The sequence below is a fragment of the Macrotis lagotis genome, chromosome 3, assembly GCF_037893015.1.
Source record: "Macrotis lagotis isolate mMagLag1 chromosome 3, bilby.v1.9.chrom.fasta, whole genome shotgun sequence".
NCBI lineage: Eukaryota > Metazoa > Chordata > Mammalia > Peramelemorphia > Peramelidae > Macrotis > Macrotis lagotis.
This window is the reverse complement of record NC_133660.1, coordinates 220,118,451-220,138,312: the sequence shown is the minus strand read 5'-3', so window position 1 is coordinate 220,138,312 and position 19,862 is coordinate 220,118,451. Positions and strand designations below refer to the sequence as shown.

At 37.0% G+C, this 19,862-nt stretch overlaps 1 protein-coding gene across 2 annotated transcripts in view; it reads left to right on the top strand.

Moving 5' to 3' along the window:
• Positions 1 to 19,862, top strand: part of RGS12 (regulator of G protein signaling 12) — a 249,029-nt gene that overhangs the window by 51,495 nt on the left and 177,672 nt on the right. For both annotated transcript variants that reach the window (XM_074229862.1, XM_074229863.1), the window contains exon 3: positions 1,032 to 1,148. In XM_074229862.1, the coding sequence (XP_074085963.1) occupies positions 1,032 to 1,148 (117 nt within the window). The remainder of the gene's footprint in view (positions 1 to 1,031; positions 1,149 to 19,862) is intronic.

Genomic DNA, 19,862 nt, shown 5'->3' with positions numbered 1-19,862 from the left:
CTCATCTGTAAAATAAGTTGGAGAAGGAAATGGCAACCTAGTATCTTTGCCACAAAAATCCCAATTGGAGTTACAAAGAGTTGTAAAGGACTGAAAGTGACTGACCAACATATCTTAGGTACTGCTGGGAAGCATTGACAAAAATGAAACCATCTCCAACTTAAAAGAGTTTCCATTCTATTTGAGGAGACACCATGTACATGAATAACAATAGACAATATAAAAACACGATAATTTGGGGTAGTGAAGACACTGAGAGATCATGTCAGATAGCTCTTCTCTTAGGAATCTGAGAATCAAGTTGAGTTCTCAGCTGTCAAACATCATGAGAGGTATTCTATTAGAGCATTAATTAATTATTGGTGAGGCAACTTGAACACATGTTCAGTAATTCCTATCAGGAAAGAAGAGCAAGCAAAGTGACCCAAGTGAAATGAGTGCAACAGGAGGCAGAGAAGAGAAATCTGGACTGGGGCATTTGGAAAGAAAGTTAGTACTGTTTTTGATAAAAGGTAATAAAGCTGCCTTTGAAGAGAAGCAGATGTTGGTGTACTTTGTTTTTCATTTAGAATGAGAGGAGTTTGTCTTCCTAAATTATTCTAAATTTCCAAAATAATGATTATGAAAATTTCAACTGAGAAGAAAGAAGAAATGTAGAAACTAGTGATTACTTGTTTCAATTTTTCAGTTGTTTCAATTGATTTTAAATTTTATTTCAGTTTCCTTAACTTTTTGTGACAATTTATAAATTTCTTGGAAACGAGTGTGTGAAAAAGAATCATTTTGCTTAGGGTGACGTATTCTAACCTGATATTCATCATGACTTCAGGAGTGTGGGTGTTCCCTCCCCTGGCAGGCATTGCAGGCTTTCTGTACCTTCTCTATGTTAATTCTGGACAGGGTTTTACTCTCACTCCTGTACAGAGAAGAGCCCTTTTTTCCTATTGTTCTTCTTGAGTCATGCATCTATGATGAAATGGAAAATTTAAACACCTATAGAATAATGAAAACCCCTTTCTCCTTGTTTTTAGGGTTCAAAATTTGGACACGGAATTGGTTTGGTTCATCCTCCACAACGTACCTCTACTCGGAGATCATTTGGAAGATCCAAGAGATTTAGTATTACTCGTTCACTTGATGACCTTGAGGTAATTTAGCCTTAGATATAGTTGTATAAACATATATATAATTTTATTTGCATTTTTCAATGAATGAAAATTCACTCTTTCCCTCTTTCTCCTCACTACCCCTTTTGAAAAGTAAAAATATGTAACAAATATGCATAGTCAGTCATAACAATTTCTCACATTGTCTGTTTCCAAAAAATATGTCATTTGACACCAGAGTCTACCACCTCTTTGTCAGTAAGAGGGAATTTAGACATATACTTTTAATTTACTATTGAATAAGAATCACAAAATCATGGCTTCGTCATCTGAGTTGAAAGGGACTTGAGACTCTGTCTTGCCTAACATGTACCTGATCCATAATCTTTTCTATGACATACCCTATAAATGACTTAAGGACAGAAGAACCCATCATTTTGGGGTAATTCAGACTGTTAAAATGTTTTTCCTTCACCAAAGGACTTCTAGAGCTGAGCACAAACTCAAAATACTCCCAGTTATACACCATGCATTGTCTTTTATTCTCATGGGAGGTAAAGACTCCTTGTAGATTTGTGAGTCTATTGACCAGATTTCCACTCACTTTTCCTAACTCTGTGCCCAGGGACAAGAAATAAGACTTCCATTTGATGGTGCTTCACATATATTAAGACAACTTATTATTGACTTCCTCTGAGTTTGTGTTTTGCTCTTCCCTGACACCATAGTAAGTTTCTATGGTCAGATTCTTTTTTATTGTTTGCTCATTTTCCAGTCTGTTTCTTGACTTTTAACTTTCTGTTAAAGTTGGGCTCTACTCCCAGGGTGGAGGGGACATTATCCCAAACTTCAGTTTTTTTTTTTTCTTCTGTTATTTTCAGAGTTCTTGTTAAGTTTTCAGTTCTTGCAAGGTGATATGATCTAAAAGAGAGGTCTGGTTACTGTTCTCCTGGTCTGTGCTCTGGTCAGTGAGCAATCACTAACACTCTTTTCTACCCTGGAACTATGGCCAGGATCCTTGCTGCTGTTAGTGCTCCATCTCTTTCTGGGACTGTGATCTGAGTCTGAGTATGGGCAATGCAACAGCGTCCTGATCCCAGTGCCAGCAAAGGGTCTTGCCTCCTGTCCTACTCCCTCACCATCTGTGAACTGAGAGCTGCAGAAACTGCCACCATCGATTCAGTTCCCTCCAAGGCCAGCTGCTGACTTGCCAGGGTCTGGCCCTCACTGACTACACTCCTACCCCTTTCCTTCCCACCCCCTTTGTTGTCTTGGGCTAGAAAATTATTTCACCCCCCCACCTTTTGTTGGTTCTGCTGCTCCAGCAGAGGTGTAATTTAATCATTGGAGGAGAATTTGGGAGAGCTTAGGCAATGCCTGCCTTTATTCTACTTTCTTGGCTTCCCCTGGACTTGGGTTTTTTTGACTGCCTTATGGATTTAAATTGCAGTTCATTTAAACCATTAGATCTTTTTCAATTAATTCCTTATTAGCTATACCTCTTCTAATTTATTATCTTGAACTTGATTCTTTTTGAATCCAAGTTTAGAAGATATATCCAATAAAAAAACTGGTTACTATCTCCTGAATTTTTTTTCTTTTGGTTGGGAGGTGTTAATCCTTTGAAAGACTAGCTTCCTCTGTATTTAAGTCCCATAATTGTCACTTATCTTCATTTAATTTTATTATATTGATACATTTTTTTTTAGCTTGTAAAGATAGTTTCAAATACTGATTCTATTATTCAATGCATTATGTATTCTGCCTCTCTTTTGTCTTTTGAAAATTTGATAAGCTGGCCATTTATACCTTTTTGGGATTCATTGGGCCAAATGAAGATCCTCCTCCTCCTCTAAAGTGCCCTCCAAAGTGCTTCAAACTGACATTTAACTATTAATGACTACTCTTTGAATCTCTGCATTTGGTGCCAGTTACAAATCCACTTAATGGTACTGTATTGCCTAGAATATATCTCTCCATTTTTTTCCATAAGAAATGAATAATATGTTTAAATGATCCACCCACAACATTCTCCTGATATTTTAATCTAGAACATCTGTCATAAAAAAAGATGAGATTAATTTGGAATGATCTGTTCTTAGTGAACACAAATTGGCTCTTTTGTGATCATTCTTACCTTTTTCTTTCTTTTCTTTTCTTTTTTTTTGCAAGGCAAATGGGCTTAAGTGGCTTGCCCAAGGCCACACAGCTAGGTAATTATTAAGTGTCAGAGATCGGATTTGAACCCAGGTACTCCTGGGTACTCCTGACTCCAGGGCCAGTGCTTTATCCACTGCACCACTGTGCCACCTAGCTGCCCCGTTCTTACCTTTTTCACTAAAACATAATTATAATAATGAGTTCTAGAATTTTTTACAGGAATCTTTACTCTCATTTTTTCTGAAAAATTATTTTTTATTATTTTATATATATATTTTAATTTAAATTTATTTTTATTAAAGATATTATTTGAGTTTTATATTTTCCCCCCAATCTTGCTTCCCTCCCCCCTCCCCCCCACAGAAAGCACTCTGTCAGTCTTCACTTTGTTTCCATGTTGCACCTTGATCCAAATTTGGTGTGATGAGAGAGAAATCATATCCTTAAAGAGAAGAGAAGCCTAAGAGGTGACAAGATCAGACAATAAGCTATCTGGTTTTTTTTCTAAATTAAAGGGAATAGTTCTTGCACTTTGTTCAAACTCCACAGCTCCTTATCTGGATACAGATGGTACTCTCCTTTGCAGACAGCCCAAAATTGTTCCCGATTGTTGCACTGATGGAATGAGCAAGTCCTTCAAGGTTGAACATCACTCCCATGTTGCTGTTAGGGTGTACGGTGTTTTTCTGGTTCTGCTCATCTCACTCAGCATCAGTTTATGCAAATCCCTCCAGGTTTCCCTGAAATCCTGTCCCTCCTGGTTTCTAATAGAACAATAGTGTTCCATGACATACATATACCATAGTTTGCTAAGCCATTCCCCAATTGAAGGACATTTACTGGATTTCAAATTCTTTGCCACCACAAATAGGGCTGCTATAAATATTTTTGTACAAGTAATGTTTTTACCCTTTTCCCTCATCTCTTCAGGGTATAGACCCAGTAGTGGTATTGCTGGGTCAAAGGGTATGTACATTTTTGTTGCCCTTTGGGCATAGTTCCAAATAGCTCTCCAGAAGGGTTGGATAAGTTCACAGCTCCACCAACAGTGTAATAGTGTCCCAGATTTCCCACATCCCTTCCAACAATGATCATTATCCTTTCTGGTCATGCTGGCCAATCTGAGAGGTGTGAGGTGGTACCTCAGGGAAGCTTTAATTTGCATTTCTTTAATAATTAATGATTTAGAGCATTTTTTCATATGGCTATGGATTACTTTGATCTCCTCATCTGTAAATTGCCTTTGCATGTCCTTTGACCATTTGTCAATTGGGGAATGGCTTTTTGTTTTAAAAATATGACTCAGTTCTCTGTATATTTTAGAAATGAGTCCTTTGTCAGAATGATTAGTTGTAAAGATCGTTTCCCAATTTACTACATTTCTTTTGATCTTGGTTACATTGGTTTTATCTGTGCAAAAGCTTTTTAATTTAATGTAATTGAAATCATCTAACTGGTTTTTGGTGATGTTCTCCAACTCTTCCTTAGTCATAAACTGTTCCCCTTTCCATAGATCTGACAGGTAGACTAGTCCTTGATCTTCTAATTTGCTTATAGTATTGTTTTTTATGTCTATGTCCTGTAACCATTTGGATCTTATCTTGGTAAAGGATGTGAGGTGTTGGTCTAATCTAAGTTTCTTCCATACTAACTTCCAATTTTCCCAGCAATTTTTATCAAAGAGGGAGTTTTTATCCCAATGGCCAGACTCTTTGGGTTTATCAAACAGCAGATTACTATAATTATCTCCTGCTTTTACACCTAGTCTATTCTACTGGTCCACCACTCTATTTCTTAGCCAATACCAAACAGTTTTGATGACTGATGTTTTATAATATAATTTTAGATCTGGTAGGGCTAAGCCACCTTCTTTTGCACTTTTTTTCATTAAGTTCCTGGCAATTCTTGACTTTTTATTTCTCCATATGAATTTACTTACAATTTTTTTCTAACTCATTAAAGTAATTATTTGGAATTTTGATTGGTAGCGCACTAAACAGATAGTTTAGTCTTGGTAGAATTGTCATTTTTATTATATTAGCTCTACCTATCCATTAGCAGTTGCTATTTGCCCAGTTATTTAAATCTAATTTAATTTGTGTGAGAAGTGTTTTATAATTGTTTTCAAAAAGATTCTGAGTCTGTCTTGGCAAATAGACTCCCAAATATTGTATATTGTCTGAGGTTACTTTGAATGGGATTTCTCTTTCTAGCTCTTCCTGCTGTTTCTTGCTAGACATATATAGAAAAGTTGAGGATTTATGAGGGTTTATTTTATAACCTGCAACTTTGCTAAAATTGCTAATTGTTTCCAGTATTTTTTTAGATGATTTCTTGGGATTCTCTAGGTAGACCATCATGTCATCTGCAAAGAGTGAGAGTTTTGTCTCTTCCTTCCCAATTCGAATTCCTTTAATTTCTTTTTCTTCTCTAATTGCTGCTGCTAACATTTCTAATGCAATATTGAATAGTAGTGGTGATAATGGGCACCCTTGTTTGATCCCTGATCTTATTGGGAATGCCTCTAGCCTCTCCCCATTGAGTATAATGCTTGTTGATGGTTTCAGATAGATACTGCTAATTATTTTAAGGAACAGTCCATTTATTCCTACACTCTCTAGTGTTTTTAATAGGAATGGATGCTGTATTTTGTCAAAAGCTTTTTCAGCATCTATTGATATGATCATATGATTTCTGATAGGTTTGTTGTTGATATAATTGAGTATACTAACAGTTTTCCTAATATTGAACCAACCCTGCATTCCTGGAATAAATCCTACTTGATCATAATGTATTATCTTAGTGATGACTTGTAATCATTTTGCTAAGATTTTATTTAGGATTTTTGCATCTATATTCATCAGCGAGATAGGTCTATAATTTTCTTTCTCTGTTTTAACTCTTCCTGGTTTAGGTAACAGTACCATATTGGTTTTGTAGAAAGAGTTAGGCAGAGTTCCATCTTTCCCTATTTTTCCAAAGAGTTTATATAGGATTGGAACCAATTGTTCCTTAAATGTTTGGTAGAATTCACTTGTGAATCCATCAGGCCCTGGAAATTTTTATTTAGGGAGTTCAGTAATGGCTTGTTGAATTCTTTTGCTGATATAGAGTTGTTTAGGTATTTAATCTCTTCTTCATTTAACCTGGGCAATTTATATTTTCGTAAATATTCATCCATTTCACTTAGATTATCAAATTTATTGGCATAGAGTTGGGCAAAATAATTTTGAATTATTACTTTAATTTCCTCCTCATTGGTGGTGAGTTCACCTTTTTCATTTATAATACTAGCAATTTGGTTTTCTTTCTTTTTTTTTACTCAAATTGACCAGAGGTTTATCAATTTTATTGGTTTTTTCATAATACCAACTTTTGGTTTTATTTATTAATTCAATAGTTTTTTTTGCTTTCAATTTTATTAATTTATCCTTTAATTTTTAGAATTTCTAATTTGGTACTTAATTGGGGATTTTTGATTTGTTCTTTCTCTAATTTTTTTAGTTGCATGTTTAGTTCATTGATTTCCTCTTTCTCCAATTTATTCATATAAGCATTTAGAGCTATAATATATCCCCTGAGAGTTGCTTTGAATGAATCCCATAGGTTTTGGTATGTTGTTTCATTATTATCATTATCTAGGATAAAATGGTTAATTCTTTCTATAATTTGTTTTTTGGTCCACGCATTTTTTTTAGGTTGTTTTTTTTTTTGCAAGGCAAATGGGGTTAAGTGGCTTGCCCAGGGTCACACATCTAGGTAATTATTAAGTGTCTTGAGACCAGATTTGAACCCAGGTACTCCTGACTCCAGGGCTGGTGCTTTATCCACTATGCCACCTAGCTGCCCCCACTCATTTTTTAAAATGAGGTTATTCAGTTTCCAATTTGTTCTGGGTCTTTATCTCCTTGGCCCAGTATTGCACATGACTTTTATTGCATTGTGATCTGAGAAAGATGTATTCACTATTTCTGCCTTTCTGCAGTTGATCATTAGGTTTTTATGTCCTAGTACATGGTCAATTTTTGCATAGGTTCCATGTACTGCAGAGAAAAAGGTATATTCCTTTCTATCACCATTCAGTTTCCTCCATAAGTCTACCATATCTAATTTTTCTAACAATCTATTTACCTCCCTAATTTCTTTCTTGTTTGTTTTATGATTCGATTTATCTAGATCTGATAGTGGGAAGTTGAGGTCTCCCACTAGTAGAGTTTTGCTGTCTATGTCTTCCTGTAATTCTTTCAGCTTCTCCTCTAAGAATTTTGGTGCTATCCCACTGGGTGCATATATATTCAATATTGCAATGGCTTTATTGTCTATGGTACCTTTTAGGAGGATAAAGTTTCCTTCCTTATCTCTTTTAACACTATCTATTTTTGCTGCTGCTTTGTCTGAGATAAGGATTGCTACCCCTGCTTTTTTTACTTCAGCTGAAGCAAAATATATTTTGCTCCAACCTTTTACCTTTACTCTATATGTATCTCTCTGCTTCAAATGAGTTTCTTGTTAAGCAGCATATTGTAAGATTCTGGTTTTTAATCCACTCTGCTATTTGCTTACGTTTTAAGGGAGAGTTCATCCCATTCACATTCAAGGTTATGATTACTAATTCTTTATTGCCCTCTGTGCTATCTTCCCTCTGTTTGTATTTTTCCCCCTTTGCCCCCCTTTTATCCATATTCCCCAGTCTTTTGTTTCTGAAAATCACCCCCTTCAGTGTGTTTGCCCTCCTATATCACGCCCTCCCCTTTCTTTCCCCTTTCCCTTTTTCCCTTTTCCATTCCCTTCCTTTTGTTATTTCCCCTTATTTCCTCCACTACCCTTCCCTTTCTCCATCCCCCCTTCCCCTTTTCCCATTTTAATACTTGAAAGGTTAGATGTTTTATAAGTTAACTGAGTATGTATAGGTTGACTTTAAGCCAAGTCTGATGAGAAAAAGATTCAGGTGTTTCTCCTTTGCTCCCTTCTTCCCCACTATTACCATAGGTTTTTTGTACCTTTTAGTGTAATGAGATTTACCCCATTCCATCCCCTCCCTCCTCCCATCTCTTTCCTGTCCCCCTTTTTAGGGCAGTAGTGGTTTTTTTTTAGATCATTCTATCTTAAGTCATAGAAAATTCTAAGTGTCTGTCCCTTTTAGTTCTGTATATTCTATCAAATAGAGTCAAAATTCCTGAGAGTTATTAGAGTCATTCTCCCAAGTGGGGTTAAAGCCAGTTACATCCCATTAAATAGTAGTCTCATGGATAGGTCATGAATGACCATCATTTCTGGCTAGGTGTATTCTCTCTGTTAGAGTTACTTTTCTCAAGGTTTATGAGAATCTTTTTTTCTTTTACTCCCATGCTGGGATATAGCCAGTTTCAACTTACTGGATTGCTTTTTTTTTTCTTTTACTGCCCCCCCCCCTTTTACCTTTTCATGTGTCTCTTGAACCTCCTGTTTGATGCCCAAATTTTCTGTTTAGCTCTGGTATTTTCATCAGAAAATTTTGGAATTCTTCCATTTCGTTAAATGTCCATCTTTTTCCCTGGAAGAGAAGGCTTAGCTTTGCAGGAAAGTAGATTCTTGGCTGCATTCCAAGCTCCAGTACTCTTTGAAATATCTCATTCCAGGCCCTTTGATCCCTTAAAGTTGATGCAGCCAGGTCCTGCATGATCCTTACTGTGGCTCCTTGATATTTAAATTGTTTCTTTATGGCTGCTTGCAGGATTTTCTCTTTTATCTGATAGTTCTGCAGTTTGGCCACAACATTCCTTGGTGTTTTCATTTTAGCATCTTTTTCTGGTGGGGATCAATGTACTCTTTCAATAACTACTTTGCCCTCCGATTCCATGATATCAGGGAAGTTTTCCATCACTAGATCCTGTAATATTAAGTCCAGGCTTTTTTTCTCTTCAATGTTTTCAGGAAGTCCTATAATTTTCAGGTTGCCCCTTCTCGATCTATTCTCGAGGTCAGTGGTTTTGTTGATGAGGTATTTTACATTTGCTTCTATTTTTTCTATTTTTTGATTTTGTTTAACTGACTCTTGCTGTCTCATGGAGTCATTGGTTTCTGTAGACTCCATTCTTTTTTTGGTGGGATGAATTTTCTTCATTAACCTTTTGCAACTCCTTTTCTAATTGGCCATTTCTACTTTTGAAAGAGCCTTCCATTTGACAAATTGAGGTTTTGAGAGAATTAATTTCTTTTTGCATTTGCCCATTTGAAGATCTGAGAGATTTGTTTTCTTGTTGCAAGGTATTAATTGTCTCCCCCAAATTTTCTAGTTGATTTTTAAACTCCTTCCTTATTTCTTCAAGAAAGTCTTTCTGTGCTGAAGACCAGATTGTATTCTCCTCAGAGGTTCTAGGTCTCTCTGAATTAGTGTCTTTCCCTTCCAAGAATTTTTCTATGGATCCACCTTTCCGCTGACCCTTCTTCATTTTGCTGAGACCTGAGTTTTGGAGGGGTGGTTCACAGGGGCTTGGGATCGCTAAAGGCTTTATTCACTGAGTGCGGTTTCTTTGGCTGGCCAGTAGGAGGTATTGTTTGCTTTCTCTGGAGTGTCTGTGACCTTGGTTGAGGCCCTCTCCTTTTCCTTGAAGGGAGGAGTTGGAGGAGTTTTGCCTTCAATCAATGGTGGGCTTTACCCTGGCCTGAGGTCATTCTTCAGCTGGGCTGGTTCTTCTGCTCACACACCTGGGCCTGAGGCAGAAGTAGTTTGCATTTGTTTGTTAGGGGAGAAGTCTGAGTTGTAATGGAACTCAGACCTGAGGAGCCCAGCGATGGTGTCCACAGCTCCCCTGCTCCAGAATTCTCCCCCCAGCCCTGTCCGGCATCTTCAGGGGGACAGCTCCAACACCAGTGCCTCTGCTCCCCCGCAGACTCACGCCACTGTGGTCCAGCCCCACCACTGATCCAGCAGGTCCGGCTCTCGGGCCCCCAGACTCCCGGTTCCAATTCAGCTGCTAGTCTTGTTGATTGGGGCTGATCTTCCCTCTGGGCCTAGACTCAACCCCCCCGAATTCAGCCACAGCTCCTGCTGGAGACAAATCCCGAGGTCGATGTTCTTTCTCTTGGCTTTTCTTTCTGGGTTTTTTTGAGTCGGATTTCTTTTAAGAGGTTTGTTTCATGTGATAGATGGGGAAGAGATCAAGAGACTTTAGAACTGTGCCTGTCTTCTCTCTGCCATCTTGGCCAGAAGAGATAGTGAATTCTTGACTGCATTACAAACTTTCTTGCTCTTTGGAATATCACATTCCAGGTCCTTCAGTCTCTTAATGTTGTTGCAGCCAGTTCCCATGTAATCCTTACTGTGGCTCCTTGGTGAGTAAATGGTTTCTTTAAGACTACTTGCAGGATTTTCTCTTTTATTTGATAATTCTGGAATTTGGCCACAATATTCTTTGGTGTTTTCATTTTGGGATCCCTTTCTGGAGGGGATCGATGTATTCTTTCAATAACTGTTTTGCCCTCTGGTTCCATGACATCAGGGGAGTTTTCTATCAGTAAATCCTGCAATATTGAGTCCAGGCTTTTTTTTCTCCTCAGTGTTTTCAGGAAGCCCAATGATTCTTAAGTTGTCTCTCCTGAATCTATTCTCAAGGTCAGTACTTTTGCCGATGAGGTATTTTATAATTTCTTCTATTTTTTTTGTCTCATGAAGTCATTAATTTCCATAGATTCCATTTTTTTTTTAGAGAAGAATTTTCTTCATTTACCTTTTGCAACTCCTTTTCCAATGGTCAATTCTATTTTTGAAGGAGTTTTCCATTTGTACAGTTGAGGTTTTGAGAGAATTATTTTCTTTCTGCATTTGTCCAATTGTATTTTCCAATGATTTGTTTTCTTGTTGTGAAATGTTAATTTCCTCATGCAAAGTGTTAATTTTCTCTTGAGTTTCTTTTCCCAGTTATTTCAATTGGTTTTTTTTTTTTTAGATTTTTCAAGGCAGTGGGGTTAAGTGACTTGCCCAAGGCCACACGGCTAGGTAATTAGTAAGTGTTTGTTGTCAGATTTAAACCCAGGTACTCCTGACTCCAAGGCGGTGCTCTATTCACTGCCACCTAGCCACCCTTCCAATTGATTTTTAATTTCCTTACTGATTTCTTCTAGAAAGTCTTTCTGGGCTGGGAACCAATTCATATTCTCCTCAGAAGTTCTAGATCTCTATGAGTTAGGATCTTTGTCTTCAAGGTAGTTTTCTTTGGACCCCCCCCCCCCCCCTTCCTTCATTTGCCTCAGATCTTGTATTGGGGAAGGGACTGGTTCACAGATCTTTGATGTTAAATCCCTAGAGGCTTTGCTCACTGGGTTTAGTAACTCCAAGTGGGATGGCCAGTAAGGGGGTGCTTTTTTTTGGGTGTCTATGAGCTTGATTTGAGACCCACTCCCTAGGCCTGGAGGGAGTGGGGGCCTAGGTGGATACTAGTATCCTTTAACAATGGGGGCTGGGCCCTGGGGCTAGATAGGTAATCTTATTCTCCTGAGAGACTTCTGCTGCCCAAGCCTGGGGTGGCGGGGAGAGGGGGACTGTTACTGTGTTTGTTTTGGGAAGAGGACTCTGCTGAAAGTATGGAGTCCATGACCCTGATCCTTCAGACCAGCCAAACCGAGCAGATCAATGCCCAGCTGCACTCTGCAACTCTCTGTGCTGGAACTCCCCCTGCAGCCCCACTAGGGCTCCACAGACTGCCACTCTCACAGCCAAATCCTCTGCGGCTGATCTTAGGTTGGTCCTCGGGCTTCACCCCACCACCCCTGGGCTGACTCTCTGCTCTCTGCCCCTGGCTCACCCATACTCCCCTGAGACAGACCTTGTTGGGAGATGTTCTTCTAGCTTCTTTTTCTGGATTTTGTTGATCAAATTTCTGTTAAGAGGTATGATTCATATTAGTTCCAGGAGTCCTTAGCACAGTGCCTGACTTCTCTCTGCTATCTTGGATGGAAGTCCCTAGAAATTGAGACATTTGTCTTTCTCCAATTCCATTATTCTTTTTTCATGCTCTGTTGTCTTTCCAAGGTCATAGATAGGGGCTTTCAGTTCTATCTACCAGTTCCTTCAGCAGCCTAGGAGATAATGGATCTCATATAGGTGACTTGACCTTAACAAGGCCAGTGGGTAGTCCCTAGGCATCAAGCCCCTATTAGCCACATTTGTTCTGTCCTTTTACATTCCAAGGATCATTATCTTTGACTTAGAATACAGAAGCAATATAGGAATTTAACCACTCTGCCTTCTCTCTCTTTCTGGTATGAGCTCTCATCCACCCACAGTAACAGTGATCCTCTTTCTTCTTTGAACCTTCTCTTTTCACTCAAGATAACATCACCTTCAGCCCTTTCTTCTCTGCTTAGTATCTTCTGATCATGATCCTCCAGACATTCTTTTTTTTTTATTATGAACTTAACAAATATCATTAAATATGTATTTCAACATACAAAGATCCAAGAAAGAAGATTGTGTATGGAACTGTAACATGTTACGTAGACTTTTTAAGTTTAATGCAGTAGTAACAGAATTATACTGCTTATTGGTATCCCCTTTCTGAACTTCCTTCTGTTCTCTTCTATAGAATATTTTTCATTTTATAACTTTTAAAACATCTCTCCATTGGCTCTTTTTTTTGCTTATTATTTTTTTTTTGCAAGGCAATGGGTTTAAGTGACTTGCCGAAAGTCACACAGTTAGATAATTATTAAGTTTCTGAGATAGGATCTGAACTCACGTCCTCCTGACTCCAGGGTTAATGCTTTATTCGTTGTGTCACTTAGCTGCCCCCAAACTTTTAAAATACTTTGCTTTTTTCCCCCAAGGCAATGAGGTTATGTGACTTGCACAGGATCACACAGCTAGGTAATTATTAAGTGTCTGTGGCCAGATTTGAACTCAGGTCTTCCTAACTCCAGTGCCAGTGCTCTATCTACTGTGCCACCATTTGCCTTTCCTTTTTTTCTTTTCTTATTTTTGCATCATCATCATCATCATTACACATCAACTCTTGCCTAGAAAATCCTGCCTCATAGAAGCCCTCTTGGTAACAAATAAGTATAATTTTGACATTTTTTTTAAGAGATCTTACCATTTGTACCCACCCTCCCCAGCCTTGCTTCTCTCTGTAGATCCACACAGTTCTCTTCAGACAGTTCAGTCTTCCCTTTTTTATTCTTGCCTCATCAGAATTATTTTTCTCTGTATTCAGAGTTTTATTATTGGGAGATTTCTATACCTCATGGTTTGACTTCCTCCATTAAATTCTAATTCATGTTTATGTACCTGTTCATCTTTTGTACCCTTTGAAATCCGGTCTTTCAAATGTACCTATGTAGGGTACATTTCAGATTCCTCTTCGTTGTTTTCTTCTTTGTTATAAATTTGAAGACAGAATGCTTACTTATCTCAAGGTTTACATCATTTCCATTTTAGCAGTCAATTCCTCTTAGAAGACTTCTTGGAGAATTACTAATGTTAAAGTAGAATAATTTTTTAAAGTAAATTTAGGTAGTTTGTGTGTGTGATTAAATGAAATGAAATTTGTACAGTACTAGTCAGAGGACTGAATTTGAGTCCTTGACTCTGCCACTTACTACCTGTATAACCCCGGGCAAGTCACTTATCTTTTGGTTTCCTTATCTAGAAAATGAGGGGATTGGAGTATATTAACAGAAAGGTCCTTTCTAGCTGAAGATACTAAAATATATAAACTCTCTCACACACATACATTTTAGATCTCTTTCTTTCTGTTTATATATTGTAGATGTAGTTATATTCTCTCTCTGCTTATTATTTTTAATGCATGTTGTATCCCCCCCACCAGGAGGCAGTCTCTTTTAGTTCTTGTTAGGAGTAAATGCTTAGTAAATATTTGTTGGCTTGAATGGAATATGATAGAGAATGAAACTGAAACTGTTTTCCATTGAGAAGTAATTGCCTGAAGACTGTAGGTTAAAATTAAATCTGTGACTTCTGGGTTCCAGTCTAGTGTGCTTTTCAGGGTACTCATATTTTAATTGGAACACTTAACCCACTTTAAAATCATTGGGTATGCCAAGATTAAATTTTTCTAGGTCTTGTACTTCTTAGTTTCATTGGATTATGAAAATCTTGTGATGAAATTGAAATTTAATGATTTATGTTGGTTTCATTGTGAACTTTGAACTGTTAGTCTGGCTAGATGAAAGTCCCTGGCTTGAGGGTTACAAATAAATCCAAACCAAAAAAACACAAACCAAAAAACATAGTTTCTGATAAATGACAAGCTGAAACTAATGAACTTTACATAAAAAAGATATTGATGTTCTTTATTCAACTTGTAATATGCCCTTTCCTGTTAAGTTTGAGTAGATATTTGTATATAAATGTAATCAGTGGAATATTTTAAAAATGCTTAGTATATATTCTCTTGACATTTATTGTTATTACAAAGATAAAATTCCACTTTTTAACAAATTTTATGTAGGGGTACAGTGACAAATGAGAAACTGGAAATCTTTTCAATACTCAAAATATATGGAGAATACCCTTTGGTTTAGAGATTTATCTCCTCTTTGGTGCAATGACTCCAGGGTCTTTTGGGTCCTGTATCTGTCCTACCCTATCCTTGCATTACTGCTTATTTAGATTAGGAGAAAGGATAAAGATGAGAAGAAAGTATACAATTTCAAAAAGTTTCCAATGAATAGGGGGAAAAATCCCAGCAGTTCTTCTTTCTCTTGGACCTTAAATCTTAAAGACCTGGGGAGAGAGAAAAGGAACAGGGCTCTGGGGCTGAGAGAGGCTGGTGTCCTCTACCCCTGGTTTACTGTCATCACTATCAAGTAACTGTTTGGAACCATGGGGAAGATCAGAGCCTGAAGGGTAGTTGGGTAAATAAGTGATGGTGAGTATGGTGTCTTTTATATGTTTTACACTTAGGAAAGTTAATTGCTGTTGTTTTAGAATAAGAAAGTACAGTGTGATTTGGGGACCATCTTGAGAATGAAAGTACAGAATCTCAGAACTGAATTGGCTGTCAGAGGACATCTGGTTCAACAAATAACTGAAAAATTCTTTCTGTAACAGTTCCAAAATTACTATATTTGAATGACTTTTAAGTATAATATACAATATTTTCAAAAATTCTATAAGTAAAATACACAACAGGGTTTACAGGAATATATATTTTGTAGAATAACAAAGAGACTGTATCATCTTTTTTATCCCTCTTTGTCCATTTCTTTTCTTTTTTCCTATTTTTACTACCTTTTTAAAAATAAATTATTTTATATTTTTTACCTAAATTTTATCCTTTATACCTTCTTGAGAACTATACCATGTAAAAAGGAATTTTGTCCTAATTTTAATTACCTCAGAAGTCAAGTTGTCCTCCTGAAACATAGCCTACCTTTATCTGTCTTCCTCAGTCCTCTGAAGTAAATTGTCTTCACTTTTTTCCGTCATTATTTCCCATACACTAGGACACATTGAGAACACTATTCTCTGATTTTTGAGAGGGAGGTTAATATCAAATTTAGGAAGGTTTACCAAATAGAGAATAGGTGGTTTGTAAAATAAAGGGAATTATTAATTGGGGACAGTGATGGTTATATAAAATATACTCCATACTTTGTAAAAATAGTATATTTCTGATTGTGTTATGATAATTTTTAGAGTATATGAAATGTACTATTTGTACTTTGTATTAGACTATAATGATATTTCTATGTTATTTTTAAAGTGTATTATAGATTCCTTAATGACTTCTAGTCAGGATGTGAAACCAGGCCAAACCTATTTGTTAAGGGTATCTGAGTTGTTGGACTATCAACTGATATGTAAGTGTATAATAAAAGGCTTGTGAAGATGATGGGGGATGATCTAATCTTATAGATATTATTCTCAACACTTGGGCAAATAACTAACTTTTCTTTATCTTAGTTTTCCATCTGTAATGTGAAATATTAATATTTTATGCTTACAATCCAATCATATTTTTGAAATATTCATTTTTTTCCAGATTTGGTGTGAAACATTTCTTTGCCATTTGCCTTGAGCCTAGATTCTTGTGGAGCCACAAATAGCTTTTTGTTCTGTTTGTCACTAATTCATTTGGGCAGTCTGTCTCTAAGAGAACCTTTTTGAAATTATTGTCTGACGGCACTTCTATTTGTTGTTCTTTGGCAGGCCTCAAATTACAAGGTTATGTTAAGGCTCATTTGATTGGAGGCATGTTATTTTTTGCCAGTGTCTGAGTAGCTCCATTTCAAGTACCACTTACTGTACTTTCTGAACAATTTTAACCCAAATTGTTTCTTAAACTCAGTTTTCTGATGAATCTAAGTTTGCATTTTTTGGTATTTAAAGAACTCATTTTGTTCCAAATCAGTTTATCGTCAATATATTTTTTGTTGGGAGAGCTTTGAGCAAGGGGCTCTTTTTTTGTCCATGTGACTTTGGGAACATTCAGTCTCTTCTCAGTTTTCTACAATATAAAATTAAAACAAAAAAGTCAGCATCTTGGACCTGATACCAAGCATGAGTGTTAGAATTCATGGAAAGTATCAGGAAAATATTTAACAATAACCACTTATATTTATGTACTGTGTACTGGTACTGTGCTGAGACACTGTAGAATTATTATCTCATTCTACCCTTGAACATCCCTTCACATTGTATTATCTTCACTTTACAGTTGAAGCAAACAGAGTTTGGGTGACTCGCGTAGGAGCACAGAGTAGGCTAAGGATCTGAGGGCTGGATTGAAACTCTGATCTTCCCAACTCCATGGCTAGTACAGTAGGGTCTAAATCCAGCCAGGGGAACCACATACTATATACACCACCTGCTCAGCCAGTCAAGGTCTCTGCAAACCCATAGGGATACAAATAAGAAAAAGACTCACAGCCCCTGCCTCAAGAAGCTTACAATGTAATGGGAAAGACAAGATACAAAACAAGAGTGTGCAGAGATGGAGAGGAACCCCAAGGGCTTCCTGGTGTGAAGGCATCTTGTTGTATGGAGTTGAAACCAGGTAGAGCTGCAGGTGAGGAGTGGACTGATCTGGAAGTCCATTTTTTTGTCTTTCTTTTTGGAAATACTTTGGGTGGAGTTTAGTGACCCACCTTCCAGCCCTCCAGTCAGAGGAGAGAGAAGACTGAGGGAGAGGATATCAAGGCCAACTCCTAAGATAAATGTCTCCAAACCAGAGCTTGGTCCAATGCTTTTCTGCTTGTTGTCCAGTGATGTACCTGGAACAATTTACTTATTTACATTATTCAGAAATTCATTGACTTGACTGATTCTTTTCCATTGCTTCAGAGAATATTAAGATTTGCTCAAGTATGATGTGAATGGGGACTATAGGGTGGAAAGATATCTTAGACTTTCCACTTATTTGCATATTTATCAGAATTGGTTGAATCTCCACCTTCCTCTCTCACTGCACAATCATTATGATTTGTTTCCATTTGTGTTTTCAGAGACCTGGAATGTTGGACACAATGTAAGAAATCTGAGAGTGGTAACATTTAAGATTTTGTCCTCATAGTAGAACAGATGGAAGGTATAACGCTCTTCCATGGACCCTGAAGTAGTTGAGGAGGTGGCTTTGTGTATTTGGACATCCAACCAGTGTTGATGATGGAAAATGCCCCAACCATGTCAGACCTCTAATCTCTATCCCACCTTTGGCTTTGGTTTTTCTCCAATATCTACTCCCTAACTAACAGGGAGTGTATCTTTAGACATCTCAATTCTGATTTGATAAGTGAAAAAATATGAGGAACTAAAGATGTGGTAAGTGATGTAGACAGGACACCGTGATATCTCCAGTTTTTTGCAATATATTTCTTATCATGAATGTACCTGAAGATCTGGTCTCTGGGAATTCAGCAGACCCCTGTTACTACATTATTGGTTGACTACTGTCTTTTGTGCTCAGAGAGGACCAAAATGGTTAAGGGTTAAGGGCCAGTGTGTATAACTGTGGCAGATTAGAATGATACGGACTCAGAAGGCTCTACTATAGATCAGGCACACATAGTCCCTATCAGCATTTCTTTTGAATTCCTGTGGGCCTTTTTAGAAAATCTTTGACTCCTCATTCAACCATCTCCTAGTCTACCTCCCTTAGGGTCCCAATCACCTCTTGACTCATCTAGAATTTAATATCAAGATGCCCAACTTCATTTTCTAGAAACTGAACTAATAAAGTGTTGAATTCTTTGTCCCAGTAGGAGTTATTGTAGAACCTTAATCTCATTATTGTTAAATCATTCCCAATCTACTGACTGCACCAGATTTTTACTCCTTCCATCCATCTCTGTTGTCAAGTAATGAGCAAATTTGATTTTAGATCCTGATCCCACCATGTCCTCTCTCTTTCTTAAAAGGTTCCTCTATATTATCTTGCTACTAGTAACATTGACTTACTATTAAAAAATGAAATTTTTTCCTTCCTGCAATATTAATTTACTTTTTAACCACTTTTAACCTCTTGATATTCCTATTATACTTTTTCTCATTAGATGTTACTGTTTTAGAAAATTGGTATTTATTTTAATTCCTCATTCCTCACTTTTTGAAAAAAAATAGTTTAATAGTTTCACTGAAGCAAAAACACCTCATTTTGGGGGTTTCTTTCAGGAGATGCCTAGTGGATTCTTTCTATTTATATTTTACCTTTTGGTTCTAAAACATATGGATAGTTTTCTTTTACAATTTTCTGAAAAATTGATGAGTAGGCTTTTTTCCCCCTCTCATGACTTTCAGGTACTCATTCTTAAATCATCCCTCTTTGATCAGTTTTCCAGATCATTTATTTTGGCAGCAAATTATCTTGCTTTTTCTTCTTCCTTTTTCTTCTTTTGAGTTTTTTCTTAATATTTGCTTTTGCTCATGAAGTAAGCTTCTATTTGGTCAATTACTAATTTTCAGGGAATTTTTTGGAGGAGCTAAAGTTTTGTACTTTGGGGAAAGTTTTGCTTAAGTTCTTAATTCTCTTACCATCTTTCTTCCATAGTTCTGATTTCTTTCCCAATTTTTCCCTCTTGAGCTTTCTTTTAGAATAAGTTTTTACTCTTTAAAAAACTCTTGCTTTATTTTTTCCATGAATTCTAGTTTGAAACTGTGTCTAAGATTTGTTTTTTTTTCTTTGAGGTTTTGTTTGTAGATGTCTTACAGATGTTTTCTTCTCTTGGGTTTGTGTTTTGAATATCCCTGTCACCATAATAGCTCTTTATAGTGGGATTCTTTTTTTTTTTTTTAATTTGCTTTTTCTTTTAGCTTAATTCCTGACTTTTGACTGCATACTTCTAGGGGAGGTGGGGTGGGAATTTCAGAGCTGAGTTTTAATCCTCCTTGTTCCCTCTGCTGCTTTCTTGGAATAGTAAGCATTAACTTATTCTAGGATCTCAGACAGCACAGACTGCTTTCACTGCTCCCAAAGTGGTGTAATCCAGGGCAAAGTCTGATTGCAGTCCTCATAATCTAAACTCTACACCTTCCTCATCTAGATTTGGATCTCTGCAATGCTACTGTTTTCTTGTCCCTGGTTGGAAATTCCAGAAGACTAGTGTTTAATTTAGCTATTAGCCAGTTAGAAAGCTCTGCTGGATCTGATTGACAGAACC